General features: G+C 35.0%; 1 protein-coding gene across 2 annotated transcripts in view; it reads right to left on the bottom strand.

The window, feature by feature from the left end:
- Positions 1-19,780, bottom strand: part of PLXNA4 (plexin A4) — a 431,579-nt gene that overhangs the window by 97,168 nt on the left and 314,631 nt on the right. For both annotated transcript variants that reach the window (XM_072401850.1, XM_072401849.1), the window contains exon 9: positions 16,101-16,215. In XM_072401850.1, the coding sequence (XP_072257951.1) occupies positions 16,101-16,215 (115 nt within the window). The remainder of the gene's footprint in view (positions 1-16,100; positions 16,216-19,780) is intronic.

Below are 19,780 nucleotides of genomic sequence, written 5' to 3'. Positions count from 1 at the left end.
AGTGAATAAATGCTCAGCTTGGCATCGAAAACAATTATGCCCACCAAACTGAGAAGATAATTGGGTCTCTAAATGCAACAATTATAAAATTGTCACACATCTAACTGGACCATGCAGCTCTGTTTTACCTGTACAGGATATAGTTACACTGTTTAAATGAAATGTGATATCACAGGAGAACAGATTTGAAATAAGGTAGAATTGTAGCACAATAATGGAAAAATGATAATCAGATGAACATACTATAGGCTTATTTTATACTTATTATTTTATGTTCATACTAAATTTTAACTAGACTCACTAAAAGTTTAAATACAGCTTTGTTAAAGAAGGTAAACATTGCTTAGAACATGAAGAATGCTGCAATGATTTTGGAATAATGTAGTTAAAATTTTTACCTGCATTTGGTTTAAAAATATTATAAACATCCTTTTTAATACCACTGAATTTATTAATCTAATTGTACCTCCTAAGATTAATATAAGTCTTGAATTATCTTGCAATTGAGTTTGCATTATTTGCTTTTAATTCTTCATCCCTTTGCAGTGCAGTGCTTGGTATTCTCTGTAGCAAACCATTTATGTCTAGCACTGAAGCATCCTGCTTTCTCTTATTGTAATTATACCAGGGCCTGTTTACATTCCTTTCTACAACAGTTAAGAAAAGGCATTATAATATATTCTCTAAATGATGTTAAAAAGCTTAATAAAAATTTAACTGCTGAATGTTCAAAGACCTTACAACCACAGAAGAATGGTGTATATGGCATAGTTCATATAGGGTTTAGGAATCTTTACAGTGTTCATCGCCATTCTGTAAACGACCTTAAGAATTGTACAGAACATTTATACACATGAATTAAAAATACAGAAATATTATTTATACGTATTGTAAAAAGAAACCATATGGCAGCAAATGGTATTTTTCCTCTTTCAGCTTGCTTGATGGCTCCCACATAATACAAAACACTCATTTCAGCACCAAGTATCATATTAATATTGTGGTCACAAAAGTCACAGGAAACCCACAAGTAAACCAAGTTTATGTGAATGGACATTCTCTGGATAGCTCCAATACCTAATGAATCTGTACATTAGCTCTATGCTCCGCCATCTACCCACATACCATTTCAATTTAAATGTAATTCTCAACCTCACGGCTTGTGAGTGCACATTCTGATCTAACTTCTTCTAAACATTATTTAATTTGCTTGAAATGTAGCGCTTTGTTGGTATGTTCCAACAAAAGTCTCTGATATTGAACCAACCTGATCTTGTATCCTCTGAGAGCAATTTAAAGGAAAGAAATAGAAAGCTGGCAGGAAGTCAGGTGATGGCCAAGCTCTCAGTCATGATTAGAGCTCAATATTCCTTGAGTAAAAGCTTTTTCTCCTACAAGGCTTTGCTCTCTTTTATTGATGTATCCTTTGAGCCAACTATTTAAACGTAAGTAAAAAAAAAAAAAAGGTTACCTCTTTCTCAACCTTTAAAATAAAAAAATCATAAACTGCAAAGAAATTTCTTTTCTAAGAGGCAATTTCACAATCTAAATGAGCTAACAATGATAGCAAGAGCTTGCAAGACTTTGCAAGAAAAAGCCCATATTTTTAAAACTATCTATTGATCAAACAGTCATACCTACTGATGATGGCATTGACGTTAGCTTGTCTAAAAACCTGCAGATCAAGCTGCTCAGGGCGATATCAGACGAGAATCTGGCATGTGTACAGCCCGTAGTCCATCATCTGAGCGACCGCCCTAGCAGGTCAACGATCGATGGACGACGAACGCTCCCAATGCAAGGGAAGGGGGAAAGCGTGCAGCAGGGTGCCGCTCTGTCGTTCTCCCCCTCTCCATAGAGCAGATCAGTGCTGTATGTACAGCACTCGTTCATGCATTGTGCAGTCCTTAGTCCTTGGAAAGGATCGTGAAAGATCCTTTCCAACGACAATAATTGCACGTGTGTATGCAGCTTAAGACATTCTCTTTCTGCAGCCCAGTATGTAACAGATTAGGTTATCTGGTAATGGATATAAGATTTCCGGTGCTGGGCAATAGATTTACACATTGAAAAGATATATTCCCATGCTGCGGTTTTAACACATTTAGTAACATCTTAAATCTTATTTGAGAATTACCTGGATACAAAGCAAAGATGGCGATACTTGCACTTCTATGCACCAATTATGAACTGAAATGAGCCTTCTGTACTGGTACAATATACATTTATGGATACTCCTATTCTGCAAATGGTCAAGGCATATTATTTCTAGCCTTGTGCTGTATTTTATCTGTGTTACCTGCAATAACTGTTTCTGTTCTGTATAGATGGATGGTACAGGACACAGTTTCCCCCTCCCTCTCCGTCTCACATCTCTGAGAGATGTACCTGTTCTCATTCAGTATATATGACATTTGTACAGTAGAATTTCCCAGGTTTTGTTTGTTGGGTATAGTTCTCAGGATTATACTTTATTCTCTATTTATGGACATCAAATGTTTAAGATGTACATCGAGAATACCTATCCATCTTTGCTTTTGGTACACATAAAAGCGCAGCTCCACTTCTAGTTCATGAAGGAAGATATTGGATATATCTAGCAGTGCCTATATTATCTGCTTATAAAGTTTACAATGCACTAGTCTTGTTTTTTGTATGTTCTTTGTAAAGGAAATAACTCACAGTGCGTGCTTAGGTCAGAAGATGTGTCTGCAGATGCTGAGATTTATAATCATACATCCATCTCCAGTTATTTTCTGATGTCTCTGCCCAGTTAAGCATTTGGAGATTATATGTTTTAGGTTATATTTGCCCAATACTTTCAATTTAGTTTACTAAGTTCCACTAAAAACTAACCTAAAGAACCTAACCGACACAATAGGCTAAATTCTGACATGAGACAAATCAGTTTGTAAATAATCATTTCCTCCTGTTATGCTTTGTTGAATAAACCCAATTGGCTAAAGGTACAGATGACACGAGCTTTCGAGAGATAAAAGGTAAATACTTATTATCAGCTCCTAATGATATTAATGAAATGTCCTTCCTTCTCAATGTCACACTTCACCACTGAACATGGTGGTGGTATTAGGCTGTTTTTGACCAGCCTTAGGCTTGTTGATGACAGACATACATCTTCCTAAAAATGTTGCGTGAGGAAATGTAATTATTATTTTCATGAAGCTACCCCATTTAGCTCAGTCCTTAGGGTTCCATTAGATAAGGGTAGGATTGTACTGTTCATGGACAAACCTAGGGCAGCGAGGAAAAGAAAGATGTCTCCATGAGAATAATGTACGAGGAGCTTTCAATATTCCCTTCTAGGTATATCCCCTATTCTTCATTGTGCCACTGGGTCAGGGTGGGTTTGGGACATGTATGGGCAGCCTCACGCTAGTCATGGATTGGCAGATGTTAAGGAATAAAAATACATCTGTGTACTTTGTGTTATTGCCACTCTCATGCTTTAAAACTTAACAGACGGACGCACCCAAACTATGTCAAGTCACAAAAACTGGTTAAACAAAAAAAAAAAGATTGTAATTTTTAAAGAATCAGAATCTGTCAATTTCAGCAAGCAGTAGCAGATGCAAATGATTCAAACTAACCTGAGGACTCTACTGGTATTAGATTAGGGAAGGATTCCCCCCGTCATTGCCACCCTCTCAACTTGGTCACTCAGTTTTGCTATATTCTATATTTCTATCTATATCAACTTTGCTCTAGTCTATATCTGCTTGTATCAAATTCATTAACATACCATGATTGCAATCAAAACAAAATGTCTGTAAAAAAATGAAATCGGGAAGTGTTAAGAAGTTTGTGGAAGATAATTGAGGAGGTGGCTTCATTATAAAAGTACTTTTCCATTATGTTCCTATCTGATTAACCTAATGTTTTTCTAATTAAATGTTATGGGTAATTCCTTTAGATGATTTATCGCATGACAAATTCTCTGTCCTGCCCCATTTACCCTCTAAATGCTAAAGGGTATGTATTCAGCCTAATGTCTCAGTCTTATGATAATTACAATATGGTGTCACATACTGCCATACATTTTTTATATTCTCTGAAAGTTGATTTATGTTTGGCAGAACTGCTGGATATAGTAAAACAACAATTAGAGATTTTATTCCAATTTATAAATTGCCTTTGAGGGAGTACAATGTGTGTCTCTTTCACACATTCCTATTCCACCCTCTTTATCTGCTGACACGCCTTCACTCTATTACAATCTCATAGCTCTGAGTAGGCAATCAAAATCTAATATTAATAGCAATTATACAGACACTGATCACACTAGCCTGTTTTGCTGTGTGTCAGCATCTGCTGTAATATCTTCATTTGCTTCAGATCACTAACAGCAGATTGGACATTTTCTAAGACTGTAAACCAAAAGTGAATTGAACATCTATGACTAGAGAATATGCACACAGAATAGCAAATACAGATTTTACTCTTAGAGCACAGTACAAGAAGGTATCAGCAATACAGCTGCAAATATATACAAGGGGCCGTGCTAGATACCCATGTCTTGAATTTTGGGATTCTGCAGTCCAGGGACTTCAATGACTCACATCAAAGTCTCTACAATCAAAGCATGTACACTCCAATACAGTTTATTTGTGCACGACCCGTATCATTCAGAAAGGTATCATTCACAGCCTTGGTGCACTACAACTCAAGTCTATAAGACTGAAACTCAACCTTCACAGTGATCTACTTCAAAGGATGGGAGATTTTACAGCATACAATAAGTAGCAAGTTAAAAAGTATAGCATAAAAACATTAGGAATCACCAATTTGCATCCTAAATGGATACACAATGTAACCCGAATTTTAGAGGTACCATTTACATGAAAAAGAAAATACTCATGGGCATAATTAGAAAGCATTAAATGTGATATTTCACTGAATATTCACTGCAGGAGAATCTAGTGATTGTGTTTCAAATTTAAGTAAATAATTATCCATATGTGAAAGCGGTACATTTGACATTTAAAAATACCTATTATTTTAAATTTTCTGCAGGAACCTGACATCAGAGCACCACCGCTGTATGCTCACATGTCCTATGCCTACCATCTGCGTAGGGAACGCAGATGCCAGTGATGTGGACTTTTTTATATAATAATTTTGATATCAAAGAAGGAATCATAAAGTATATCATATACAAGGCTTTTGCCTCATACCAACAAAATACTTTTATATCTACACCTTTTGTTTCCTGGGATCAGGCTTGAGACCAACTGACCATTGTTCACCATTTTTTAAATATCTGGAATGCTGACTGCATTGTGAAGAGTGATTGTCCTGTAAATATCATTAAGTTTCTTTTTTGTAACTATAACCAAAGTATAAATTAGAAACAATATCAACAATGACAATGACCAACCTATAAATAAGAAACAATGGCTAATACACTGAGGCATGGAAGGAGAAAGCCTGTATATCAGAGCCATTCATTGTTCGGGGCCATCAATGACTCTGAATTCCTGAAAGTTCACTGTTAACTTTTATTTACCTTTCTGTAATTCTTCACTTTGTATAAATACCACCACCTTCTGTGAATAAATCAGAACAATACCCACATTTGATTGTTCTCACACATGTGTCTGTAAAAACTGCATCTATAGCAAGAAGTCTCTGTTCTTTCGAGAGGGAAATATGTTCATCTTCAACACCGGGCATCGCCAGTGGACGCAGATGCCGAGTGGGCTTCGCCAGGGGACACAGATACTGAATGGCCATCGCCGGAGGATGCCGCAGGCTCTTGGGGACCAGGTAAGCCCTTTAAAATTTGCCCCCCTCGAGTGTGGGTAAGCGTTTCCACTTTTAAAACTGAAAATTAACCCTGAGCCACAATCGGGAATACCGCCAGGGAGAATAAGTTGCTTTTCATGAACATTCATGATTTGCCTTACTTGTTGTCACAGACTTTATCATTTCAAACTACACATAAAAAAGATACATTTAGCAAACAAAAAAACAACAATGATATCAACTATACAATAATTATCAGATGAAACTGTATCTTTAGCTTGATTTGTCCTGTAAAGGTTAAGCTCAGACTTGTCCTTTAACTTGCTAGCCACTTTGTAGGTTAGTGAGCCTGAACATCACATTAAACGACCAAAATGGTGGATCAGGTGGTTAAAGAAAACAGAATCAAAGTAATATTAACAGAAAATGTAATCAATGTATCTTCAGCTGCTTACATCCCTGGACCTATTGATCTTTGAAAGATGGATGTTTTACCAAAGATAACCTCTGCCAGGGGATTTTTCATCATATGCTAAGTTTGACGTTAGTGTCAGGTTTACACCAAGCATTGCATTTTATGGGAGTGATTAGTATTCCTAGCATGTCTTTCTTGGCTCTATCCAATATGGGTCTGTTCAGACTTCAACCAAACATTTACATTATAAACAAAATACCACATTTTGCTTTGACAGGCTGAAACTGTGAAATACTATATTGTAGATTTCTTAATATTCAAGCCACATAATATAGTAGCTTGGCTTGCTATGATGGCTGTTCATCAAATGGCTGTTGCAAACTGATATCATTATTAGCATTGGGATCACTGTTTTACTGCAAAACAAGAACAGTACATCAATCAAAGGTAAAAACAAATTTCACAAAGTAGAGTATCAACAGAGTAGAGTTAAACATAAAAAGTCATGATCTAACTCAATACATAAACCCTGAATGGTTGTTAGGCAACTCATATATTAAAAGGGTTTGTTCAGCTGACAGCTTTTGTGGCCTTGTTGCCTTTGTGGCTTTGGAAAGTTTTATATGACACAGCTGGTATGTGAATATTCTATAAAATAATGAGGAAATGAAAGGCTACATTCGAAAGATTTGATACAAAGAAAAGAATACTACTATTATAACATTCCATTGTGTCTTTACCATCCCATCTTCTATATTTTTCCATTAAAACATGATAAATAAGTATACATGAAAGTATTCACAAACCAAAAAGTCACCAAACATTTACTTTATATAGAAAGATAATTTATAATTCCTTATATTTTACCATCATAATTACCAATTATTTTTCTTAAATGACAGCTGTGATCTAATTTAAATCCTATATAATATGAATAATGTATATATATATATATATATATATATATATATGATATTCTATGACAACAAACTTATAAGTTGTGTGATAAACTAATATGTATGAGTAGATATAAAAGTAAACATGGCAGATCTTTCAGAGAGAATAAACAGTCAGGCAGTCCTAACTGGTATTATTATTTTTTTATTATAAAGCATTGGCAGTGTCCTCTTACCCTCCCCATTCATAAAAAAATTCACATAAATGTATACCATAAGCAGAGTTAAGCTTCACCATCAATGGATTACTTCATTTACTATGAAGTCTGTGGACTTTAGACTAGTCCACCTACTACCTAACTTCCATAGTGTATTTTGGGTGAAATGTTTATTATACAATAAGTGTACACTTCTTTTAAAGCTAGACTGCAGACAGATATAAAAAACACAAATTAATGTAGCTCTGTAATTAAAAAACAATTAGAAAACTACTAACGTAAATGAGAGTAGTGTAAGTATCTGAATACCTGAATCTAACCTGGTATGCAGGTTTGATTGCAGGCATTGTAGCCCTCTTCAACAGGGAGGGGAGGAAGAAGCCGTACAGTGAGCCAATCAGTTAATTTACTGACAAGAAGCTCTCAACTGTGTGGCGTCCTATTTTACTGGTCCAGGCAGGTCCAGGGCAACTCAGATAATACGAGTTGAATGATGATGGCCATTAGATTGAGAACATCTAGTGGCAGAAAAAGAGACAAAGCCAGTTTGGTAAATTAATTTTTATTGAGCTATGCATTTTTATTTTTGTTATATTTGGCTGGAGTTCAGTGTTAACCAAAAATTAAAGTACAAATCACCACCAGAAATCGAAAATGGCCAGTAGCAGATGGGGACTTCAGATTGAAATTGAATCGCTTTTTAAGTTTGCACACATAATCTAAAATAAAGTTGTATTTATTCACATGTTGATTGTTACATGTTGAAAAAAATCTGAGAAATTGATATAATAGATTAAGAATAACAAACAAGTTTCATTAACCTTGTTTTACATGGGTCAAACCTGAAAGAACAGTTCATATATTTGTCTACAAAATGCATTATTTCTAATGTTGCCCGTAAAGAATAACAACATTGTTACACTATTTTAAAATGAGCTTCAATACCATTCACTGCATGTTTACATTATGACACCATTAATTCTCTTTGCCATAAAGTCACACGCAAATGTACAAGCATGGTATCAGAGATGTTATTAAGTTGTAAAGCAGAACAGGTCAATGTAATCTAGGCAGATATCCAAGTTCTATAAATTTCAGCTTATACTCGTCTTTCTTCCTGCTGGAATTTACATATGCGTTACAAGCAATCAAACCGCTAGGACATGCAAGTGGCCAACAAACGCAGAATGCACCATATATTTTATCTCTGTTCCTGAACTTTACAATACCATTATATTGATAAATTGCACACAAATCTCCTGTTTTAGCTGTGGGAAGCTAGCTCCTGCTAAGAAAAATCTTGGGGATTTATGGCATGTGTGAATTTTAGAAGAGATAAAAGCCTAGTAATTGCATAGAAGTATATCCGCCATGTAATATAAACAGTCCCCTGCTGCTTGTCATGTTCTATGCTTCATATCTCCAGATACCTATCTGACATTCTAAAGAGGACTGTAAAACATTAGGATTTATTTCCCGATGCTGCAAGCGTGATTCACAGACAGTAGTGTGCCTTAAAATAAGTTTTGATGAACGACATCAGTCTACTATCAAAATATTAAGCCAGTCGTACAGTATGATATACAAGATAAAAGAACAACTCAAGCACTTGTACAGTAACAGTATCACAATATTAAAAGCACAAAAACATTTGTATTAGAGACATGCCTATGTGAGTATAAGTATAATGAGTGTGCTTCTGAGGACAAGCCAAGAAAACACCCAATATACATCCACAACTACCGCTGGCTGATAGTCCTGGGTAACAAGCTTTGCCCTCTCATTTGTCCCCTCTAAAGCTTTGTCCATCTCATTTGTTTTTAAAAGAACCCCATATTTTATTTGTCATCAATATTGCCAGGTTAATTTACTTTTCATGAACTTAACATTCTTGGTGTTCCTGAACAAAATGTATTGAAAGGTGATTTTCTACTCCAAGTCTTCATATCTGGTATATACTGTATGACCATATATGGGGAATACGTGATTGTCAAAAAGACTAATATTGTATGTTATATCAGACTATAATTTTATTTTTCAAACTTTATATATGTATATATATATATATATATATATATGTATATATGTTTTAAATATGTTTGGAAATTTCTAGAGAACACACAGTTGTTGATGGGTTTCATACCAAAGTCCTAACCATAGCAAGGGGTCTCTTTTCATAAAGGAAAATTAATAGGATTTCTATAGTAAGAAAATGTCCTTCCAACTAATCCTTACTTCATTCCATTAGTGCGTCAGAAGGAATAAAGAAGACATTTATTGCATTCTGAACCAAAAACCTTAATAGTATATTAAGTAAAATGTTTGTCCCCACTAAAATGATGCATAGGAAATACAAACATGCTAGCAGGTTTGGATTTTTTTATGGGAAGTTGAAGGGAAAAGTAGTAGACCCAGTATAAGTGTTCAGCAAGGGAAGTCACAACTGTGCATACTATATATTTGTATGTATTTCATGATATACTAAGATGGGTTAATGGTATAGTAGCCAGGCAACTGCAGATTCCACAGAGGTGTATATGAATCAAAAAACATGATCTCTTTCTATATATATAGTATATGTATTTTAGCGACTTTTTTTATGAGAGAGCAAATAAATGTAGCTTTTACTATATTTTCCTTCTATCAACCATGATATTGAGACCTACTTTGCCCACAGGAGATCCTTGTGTAGCTTTAAAAGCCAATCCGCCTTTTATTATAAGACATTCTAAAACAAAGATCTCATACTTTATCTTTGTTTTGTCTAAAATTTCTTTTGAATAATATCTGATCTAAAAAAAAGTGACAATCAAGTGGTACAAAATCAGCAATCGGTGTTTATCTAACATACAGTGAAGCTCAGCAGAGGAGTATAGGATTTCACAGGTCTTTGTGCTCAGAGGCTCTTTAATGTTCACAGCTCTATTTTATTACGTTTTTATGACATTTTTTTAGCTAGTAAAATATAGCCGATTGCACTTTTAAAAGTTAAACATATGAAGACATCTTCACAAAATCCCCTTGCTGCGTGTGTCCTTTCACCAGCTTTAATGTTTTCCATTATACTTTATGACGGGCTTATTCCATCCGCAGGTTTGTATCTTTGTTGTACAACTTCCTTTGATTCTTTATCCTTTCAATATGGATTAGTCATTTAATGGCTCATAATGCACCGTTTGTTAGCATCGTCAATTGGAGGATGCTGTGGCCGATAGGTACAAAAAGTCCTTTTTTGATTTATATCAATAAAGCCCTTGAGACCCTGTTACAGTTTTTTATGACAGAGGATGCCTCTCCTATGGTCCCATGGACAAAGCAGCAGGAGTGTTGTCTATCTCAGCAGGCTGTACAGAAATTAATCGTGGCTGCTTGTCTGCAGTCATACCTTACATGAGAGACAGCTTTTAATCAGCCTCTTACTATCCTCAGTTAGACTCAACAGGGTTCTATAAAGGGGATTCTGGCAGCTGCCCTTTGTTCTCAGGTTTTGAAGAGATGCAAAAGCCCTACAAGATGAACAGATTGAGAACTGCTTCGAGTTTATGCATTTGGATATATAAAAAGGATTCTGTACCCACACTAGGTTCTTGGGAAAATAACAAATACTTTCCTCTAAATGGAAGTTTTGGTTAAATGTTGTATTTTTTTTAGAACTGTAAGCTTTTTTTGGATTGTATTCTTGGTCAAACGACAGATTGGTGGATGACAATGCCAATCTTTATCATATAGTAGACCTGTTAGGAGGAAAGAGTGGGTGAAAAATATAACTCTAAATTAAAGATAGTTTGCTCTCTGGTCCTTGCTGGGGGTGGTAAAGTACTTGGCAGGGAATCTATTGCCTGCCAAACACCCTGTTAATGTTGGCCCTAAAAGTGTTTTGTAAACGTCATGGCTAAGTGCATACTTCATGGCTGTGAGATGGGCCCAATACTACCTGCAGCATCAAACCAAAAATAACAATTGGTTTATATGGAATTTTGTTAATTTAATAAAGTGCTCCCCCACTACCTTCTAACACAATACAGGACTACATATCATAATATGTACTATCGGCAACTAAACAAGTAAATATAAACCATTCACCAACAGTAATCATGCATCATTTCCACACCAGGCTAGTTTGCATCTCTTATGTAGACTGCATACATATAACAATACCAAGGCTATTTTTAATTGTTCTTGCTTTCAGAGACACCCATAATTTAGATATATTGTGCATTGTGCATTTATAGCAATGCCAGCATATAGCATAATGATGCTTTGTAAAAGTTCACACCATTGTATCTAGAAATAGTTCCATCACTATAGGCACACCTAAAGAGACTCTTTTCCCTCTATCAGGATCATTATTTAATATTTGTATTGGCTTGCTTTGATGGTCCTAACCTGGATAATAATAATTTAGCAATGTGGTACTAAACTTTTATTACACAGATTTACTAGTTTATAAAACAGACTACTATATTATGAATAATGTTGGTAAATGCCTGGCTGATAATTTCACAGAGAATGGTGCCCTTGGTCTTTTTCAACCTGCAAGCACTTTTCTATTGACCTAAATGCAATATCATTTGTAGAGTACATGGGTCAACTTTATTTCTTAAGGTTCTAGTGAAAAATAAATGTCCGGGTCCTGAAACACATACATTTGGAATTGCACTTTATTAGAAGTGATTTAATCTGCTAGCGTGAACCTGAGATATCAAGTTTGGGTGGACCTATTCTTAAACTTAGGTTTGCCATAACTCAAGTTCATATGAGGAGGTGTGTTAACCATGTGATAATCACTAAAGGAAAGGTTTGTAAAAAAAACCTGTGACTACTTTTAGGTTGTAAAATGTGCATCAGTTTTGAAAAATATTGCTGTATATTATATTCTCACGTCACAAATGTATCTAAACTTTTTAAGTTATTATGTTTTTCATCACTATATAAAAATATAGGATCAAATGCCAGAATTGGGATGAAGTATTCAACCTAAACAAAAAGTTTTAAATAATAAAACCTATTAATAATAAAATACCAAAGTTAACAAATCACAATTAAAACAATAAATAAATAATCATGAGCTTACTTGTTTTCATTGAGGTTAATATGTTTGTTTTCCTTTTTTTTTTCCTTTATGTTTAAATATAAATTTTATTTTCCTTATACGACTCGAAATATCACCAAGTCATAAGAACAGCTTGATAATGATCCAATTTTGCCAGTATGTTTAAGGCACATAAAGTCACTCTTATTTCTCCAATATAAGTTTACTTCCTTTTAGCTATAACAGGTCTCTCACAAACACTATTACCTATCCATTTTCTTTTCCCCAAACACAGCATGAAGCCGGCAGGTTTCCATAACAACAGCACTTAGCTCTCATCCCTTCTTTTAATGATAGACAGGTGCCAGCATCACTGGATAATAAACAGGGAAAAATGAGAGTTAAAGGCTCTGATATTGGCAGTTTGTTTATCACCATAATGAGCCACGGTTACAGTTTAAAAGGTGCGACTATGCCATAGGACTTGAAGCCACTAAGCGATCACAGCAGGGCTGTTTAATCACCTGGCCCATCTGTCAAAGAAAAATGTTATACACCTCTGTATGTTGAACATTGTTTGTAGGTTGGGTGTTGCTGTGAATTGACATAACCCTTTTTATTGTTACATCCCAGCATTTTTTTTCAAACATTATTTCAGAATCTCCGTACTGGAACCCCACTGGTAATGATCAAAACCAATGTACAATCCAAGGAATGAAAATAATACATAGTTCCACAACATAATCTTCAGTATATATGATATTGTCAGGTGGTCTAAGTCTGTCTAAGTCTGCACCAATCTTGGTGGTCACTTATCATTTCTGAAAATTAAAAAGCTTAAAAATGCTGTAGGCAAGTTGGGTAAATGGCTCTATATTTATGTTGAGTATGTGCTAAAAGACTTCAGGAATTTAAAGGAATATACATGTAAGTAATCTGAAAGTAATCAGTAAATAAACTGGTTATTTCTAGGATTTGTGTGGGAATGCTTTTGAGTGTTTTTTTGATTCTTTTTGGATCATCACTACGCCTTCCTTGGGAATCATGATGTGTAGAAATCACCTTTTTTTCTTACTATTTTGCATTAGACATATACATATACCTCAAGTTATTATAAGAACAAATTACCCTCCTGGTGAAGTCAAATACAAAATGCCTATTCAGACCTCAAATGTGCTTCAGGTCTTTAATCGGCAGGAGCAGAGTAGTAATGAAATCAGAGTGATTTGTACATTGGGAATGCCAGTCATAAGGGCTGCATTCACAAACTCAACTGAAAAGGTGTGTTTAACATAGCAGTATAAGGAGCTAAGATCAGATTCAGCAAAATGCCAAAAATGTAATTATTAGCAATACTATGATAAAAAATGTGAAACACAAGAGAAAAAAACATCCCTATTTGTCCCAAGGATTGGGCTAAATAACTGAAAGAAACCAATGTTAATGACTATGTATATTCCCTGAAAAGTAACAGAGTGGACATCCAGCACTGCAGATGGGGATCATAACTTCAGTTTTGTTGCTGTCCCTTGTTGTAACAACATCTGTCACCTCCAGTTTTTGGAGATGTGAGAAGATCTCAATGCTGGGCAGCCCTTGTGAAGTGTCCAAATTACCTAGACAGTAATTGTTACCTAAAGAAGCACCCTACCACTTTGTAATGAGGAAGAAAATAGACTTGGGACCCAATTGGCCTCATTCATTACAGCTCTCCCAGGCTGGAAACGATACACTTTCAACAGTGAGGCTGAATGATCCAGCAAACCTGGAATGAATTTGGTCCAGAATTCAAAACATTTGCTAGCAAATGGAAATCCATTCCAGGTTTGCTGGATCACCCAGCTTCACTGATGAAAGCATATCCTCTCCAGCCTTGGAGTTCTTTCATAAATCAGACCCAATAAGTCACATGACCATTTTAGATTTTTATAATTATTACAATGATCAGTTACATGGGGGTAATGTTTATGAGTGAAGGGGGTTCTGAGTGTTGAGCTTCAAAAAATCAAACTACCATTACAAAAGATGAATCTGAAAGACATCTTTCAAACAATTGCAAGTTCTGTTCAGTCAGGTATGTTGACACAGTGAAGCTGGGTGATCCAGCAAACCTGAAATAGATCTGGTCCAGGGTTGAAAACATTTGCTAACAAATAGCAAATGACTTTTAGGTAATCCAATGATCTCCGAGATTCTTTGATAAAAGTGTATCTTCTCCAGTCTTGAAGAGCTTTAATAAACTAGGCCAGTTTACTAGAAGTGTGCTGATATAGCTGAAATCATCTAAACTAAAACCAGTATAATAATAATATTCATTTTTAGTTTCTTTAAAGATCTAGAGTTAGGAAGCACACACATAGCCCCATACTATAATAATAATCCCAACTAGGTTATTATTCAAGCTAATCACAGTGCTTCGAGGACTGAAATTGTATTCATACATAAGGAATAATAATGTGGATACTCAGTGTGGCATTCCCAGCCATTATTTTTTTTTGTAAACATGCCTCCTGGAAACCATAGTCACTAAGACGGCTCCAATTTCTTGCATTGTTTTTTCCTTTCGTCTGTCTTAGCACCTCACAGTTTTTAATAATAAAACCACAAACCTGACCCTACAGCAGGGACTATTATCCCTCCACAGAGGTCCAATGAAAGTGACAAAAAAAATGTAACCATAGCAACCGCTTCAGGTAACAAAACTAAGAGCCACAAAGAAAGAATTAAAAGGATAAAAAAATGTGCAGAAAGTTGTTTTTTTTTCTGCTTATCTTTTCTTGTGCTGCAGTTTATGACAGCAATAATTGCTTCCTCAGAGAATCATTGTGGGCAAGCACACGGCACAACAGAGCTGTTATCACATAGATAATAGACATTTAGAACTTGGCAATATTGCTTAGTCATTATTGCAGAACGCACATATGGAGCAAGACATATCTGTTTGAAAATATAAATGGATCTTTACCTTTTTTGACCAAATAATGGATTCATTGCTTTTAACAGGGATAAAACAGATATTTTTGGAAGCATGTTCACCATAAGAAACCTTAGCTGACATTTTCTTGTGGAGATGAGTTGTATGCTCTTTATGTAACCTGTCTTTAAAATGATAAACGCAAGCTTTCTACTATGTTTTAGTCAATTCAAATCAGCCACAAAGGCCATTTAGTGCATGGAGACATTTTCAAAGTCCTATTTATCATGTGAAGTAGACTGACATATGTGCCAATACCAGGCAATAATTAAAATGTGTCATTTTATCCGAGACAGGCATGACATTATCAACAGGACGTATTTATTCCACACCTTAAACTGTATACATACACCTGTGGGAAAGCTTTATGAATATATATATATATATATATATTGCAAATACTTGTTTAAAGTATTATTAAGTTTAAGTTGGTGACTTTTCATTTGTCTAAGCCACAAATTACATATCATTAAATTTCAGTTTGCGATCATGTGCCGTAAAATACGGTTTTCACCTTTTTTTTTAAATCATATTTTGCACCTGAGAACTGCTGATCTCCTAAGAGTAAATCATGTCTGAACAATCTGTGACCATGCAAGATTTTGTTGTCTATACCAAGGTTGCAGGTACCAAGGTGGCACAAGTGGAGAGAATCACAATTGGAACAGTACATAATAGATGTACATAGGTTAATAGGCAAAACAAAGAAGACTTCAAAAGAACAAATTTGGTTTTTATAAGTGAAAAACTGCATTTTTATCAAATAGCAAATGAATAACTAGAATAAGAAAATAAAATTTACCTCCGGTATCTTTACTTTTCCTTCCTGGAAGGAACACGTCTGTGGATCATGGGTGCACACATGTCTGTATTTACACCAATGACATTGATAAGGACTCTCAACACACGAGAGGCACCTATAAACAGAGAAGGATATACAATTTATTTTTTAGTATCCTAACATTCACATCAACAAAAATGCTCATTTAGTTTTAAAATAAAAAAAATAAATGTTTTTTGTAATTATCCACATTCATAGTGGATATAATATAGGCTTAAGGGTGTTTTAGACCCTTACACCAATATATAAATTTATTCTGACTAGTTCATTTGTACTGATATTATTGATGTCCAGTACAGCCAGGGCTTTTAATTCTACTTATTTGTACAGAAACTATTCTTAGTACAGAATAATGTTTTAATCATTGTGTTTATTTGGCTTGCAGTGACAGATCCAGAAGGGCTGTAAAAATATAGTCAGGGCTGGTTTTAGGATAAGGTAAACTGGGCCATCGCTCAGGGATTTCATGTTCTCCAGGGCCCCAAATGACAGAATGACAGTGGTAAAGGGAGACAGTGATATCCATTTGGGGTCCCCATTTCATATTTGTTAATGGCCCATTTTGTCTAAAACTATCCCTGAACATGGTTTATAATTTATATGGTATGCATGGCCAGACAGCTGTATAAAGAATAACCATGAAATCAAAATTTTGAGTGTACAATTTTTAATTTTTTTGCCATCTGTGGCTTAAACAAAAGAAAAACAAAATGAACAAAAGAAAACCAAAATTACTTTGGTAAAACCCAACTAACTGTGAAATTATTCCGAAATTCACAATTTCTCAATTATTAAATACACACCACTGAGTTTGATCCTCTGAAACATTTTTGTAAAATTATAATTGCATATTTTTTATGTAATTATACCTTCTACCACATGTACCTCTGCCGTAGACCACCCAACACAAGGAAAGGACATACCCCACATCAGGTAATAGGCAACTATTTTTCACTATGTAGCTAGAGGGCTATGAAAAGTAAAATCTGTCTGGTTGCTGTCAGTGACATGGTATTGCTTTGCAACGCATCACAAAAAATTGAATTGATTACAGTAACTCTAGGAAGGAAGGAATTTAACAATATAACAGGAAAGGTAACTTATCTAAAGGCTAAATCATTTCTATCCTTGCTAATATTGTGAAAAATACAAAAACTTACATTTCTCATTAGCAACTAAAAAAAAAAAACAAAGTAACTAAAAAAACATATACTACCCTTTTGCACATACTTTATTTACAGATGTACAGATAATACAGATGAACAAGATTAGCAAGCTATAACAAATCATGTAAAACTCATATTATGCTCTAAACATTGTCTGGACTGGAGTTGGACAACCCTGATGTAATATAACCTCAACAGAACAGTGGATTCTCTGTTCAATCTTAACTGTACTTTAATAGGTTTTTTGAATATGAGAGGATATTGGAGAGATCTGCCCCGATTTGCCCAGAGAAAACCCAAACAAACACAGGAAGAACAAACATTTGTGCTTTTATATTATCTTGTATGATAGGATGTATCTGTCTGCATTGTACATTTTCTAAAAGTAATATGAAGAAAAAGTTGAACTCTGATTTTCCTAACTTCACTACTATGTTAAACTTAGTCACTGTGGGCTTTGTGAAAAGTTCAAAAATTTATGGAGGTGTAGTAAAAGCATGTTTTTAGCTTAAAATTCTAATGTTAAAAAGATTCATATTTTCCATCACTGAAAGTAGATGTTTGGTGGGTTATTTGAAATGACACCTTTAATGCAGATAAAACCAGTCACTGCCAGGTCCACAGTGTAAAACAAACTCCTCTACCTAATCAGTAAGCCTTTGAATATTGAACAAAGAATTGGAACACTTCTATAATTATGCCCTAAGGGCAAAAGGCATTTCAGGAAGAGCAGCACTCAGTGGAATTACTGTGTGCCTTCTACAATATGGTTTAGTGAAAAAAAATCAGTGGTGTGAAACAAGCTGATATATGACTGAGAGCTCAAGGAATTAATGGAACATGTTTACTTGTCCCAGCACCCATGGCTGATGAGCATAGAAAACTGCCTGCAGTGATACCACTTTTTTTGTGTACTGAGATTGCAAAACGTGATCCAACATTGCCTTTACATCAAAAATGAGGTCTGAAAGTCTTGCTTTGACACACCTGTATTTCTGTGATGGGTAAAGATAATAGGATTAGGTTTATTAGCAGAAAGTATATATGCCTGAAAAAAACCTGTTTACCTGAAGATTATGGGGGCTCTATAAAGCAAACAGTCTGTTCTACCTATTGGTCAGTGGGGCTGCTTAACAAACTCTGTGGCCAACTAGTTCAGAGAAAAGGAAATGGGCTGGCTGCAGTGCAATGAAGATATCACAAAGAGTGGGAAAATGATATGCTATGCAAATATGTATGAAGGTGTCTAACCGCTTCATCACCGCTTGACCAGTTTATCATTTTGAAAATAACCAAAATTAACTTAAAGCAGTGTTGACCTCTATGTAGGAGAAACAACCTATAAACAAATGTTGTGAAACAACCCATACATTGTGATCATTGCAAAGGAAACTAATGCCTATTCAATACAGGGCGAAGCAACAGATTGTCTTTAATGCCAGCCAATCTTCTACCACTGGTTTATTTACATGTAGAAACAAAGAAAAGACCAGAGTAAGCTATCCAAGAATTGTAAGTAAGGGCTATCCAGAACTGAATCTCTGACTCACTCCCTTTTGTTGCTCCAAGAAGCCAGTCACCAAACCCAGCAATAGATGAAATTTAAGTCACCTATAACTGATTAAGCTAACCAATTAACATTTATTATAAAAGTACTGTCTTTTAAAGTCAAATACTGACACTTTATTGATATAGGATGCTCAGGAGATTACAATAATGTTTAAGTATATTGAATTTCTTTGGGGTTTTCAAAACAACACCTGCATTTAGTATTTTTTACCAATTTTCAGAGAATTTTTAAAAGCTTAGACCAAAGCCATGCCGATGTCTGCAGTGTACGTGTATGTGTTTGGGGGGGAATTTGATGTTTCTTTTATAAAACAAGCTCTGCTGAATAGAATAGCAATGCAATACTTCCTATTCCAATTGATAACAGGCACTCACTCTGATAAATCAAATTAAAAATGTATACTGTATGATACTGTGTCAAGTCAAAACATAGACCGCCATGAATATTTAATTTTTTTTTATCTTTATTTCTGCTGGAGTGTGCAGGAACAGAAATAGTAAACTGTATGTAATAAAATTATCACCATGAATATAAGACAGTATACAAGAATGCCAAATAGAGGAAACTAACTCATTACAAGTCAGTAGGCTGTACATATTTATTTCAGTTTGATGAAGTGAGTGAACTGAAAAAATATATTGTGCTAAGCAGCAATTAGAAAGATGAACATCGTGGGGTTTGTTTAAATATATGGTTTATCAGGAACTGTACACACAAAAGATACTAACACCACTCTGCTAGCTACACTAAAGCTACGTACACACTTCCAATAATTATCGTTGGTAAACGAACGACGAACGATCCTGCACGATATTGGCGAACGATCGTATAGCACCGATCCTGTACATGCAGATAACGACACGATCGTTCGCAGATATTGTACACACAATAGATGCGATCGTTTG

Source organism: Pyxicephalus adspersus, chromosome 2 (genome assembly GCF_032062135.1).
Source record: "Pyxicephalus adspersus chromosome 2, UCB_Pads_2.0, whole genome shotgun sequence".
Classification (NCBI taxonomy): domain Eukaryota; kingdom Metazoa; phylum Chordata; class Amphibia; order Anura; family Pyxicephalidae; genus Pyxicephalus; species Pyxicephalus adspersus.
The sequence above is the reverse complement of the archived record's forward strand: the minus strand, read 5'-3'. Positions and strand labels throughout refer to the sequence as shown.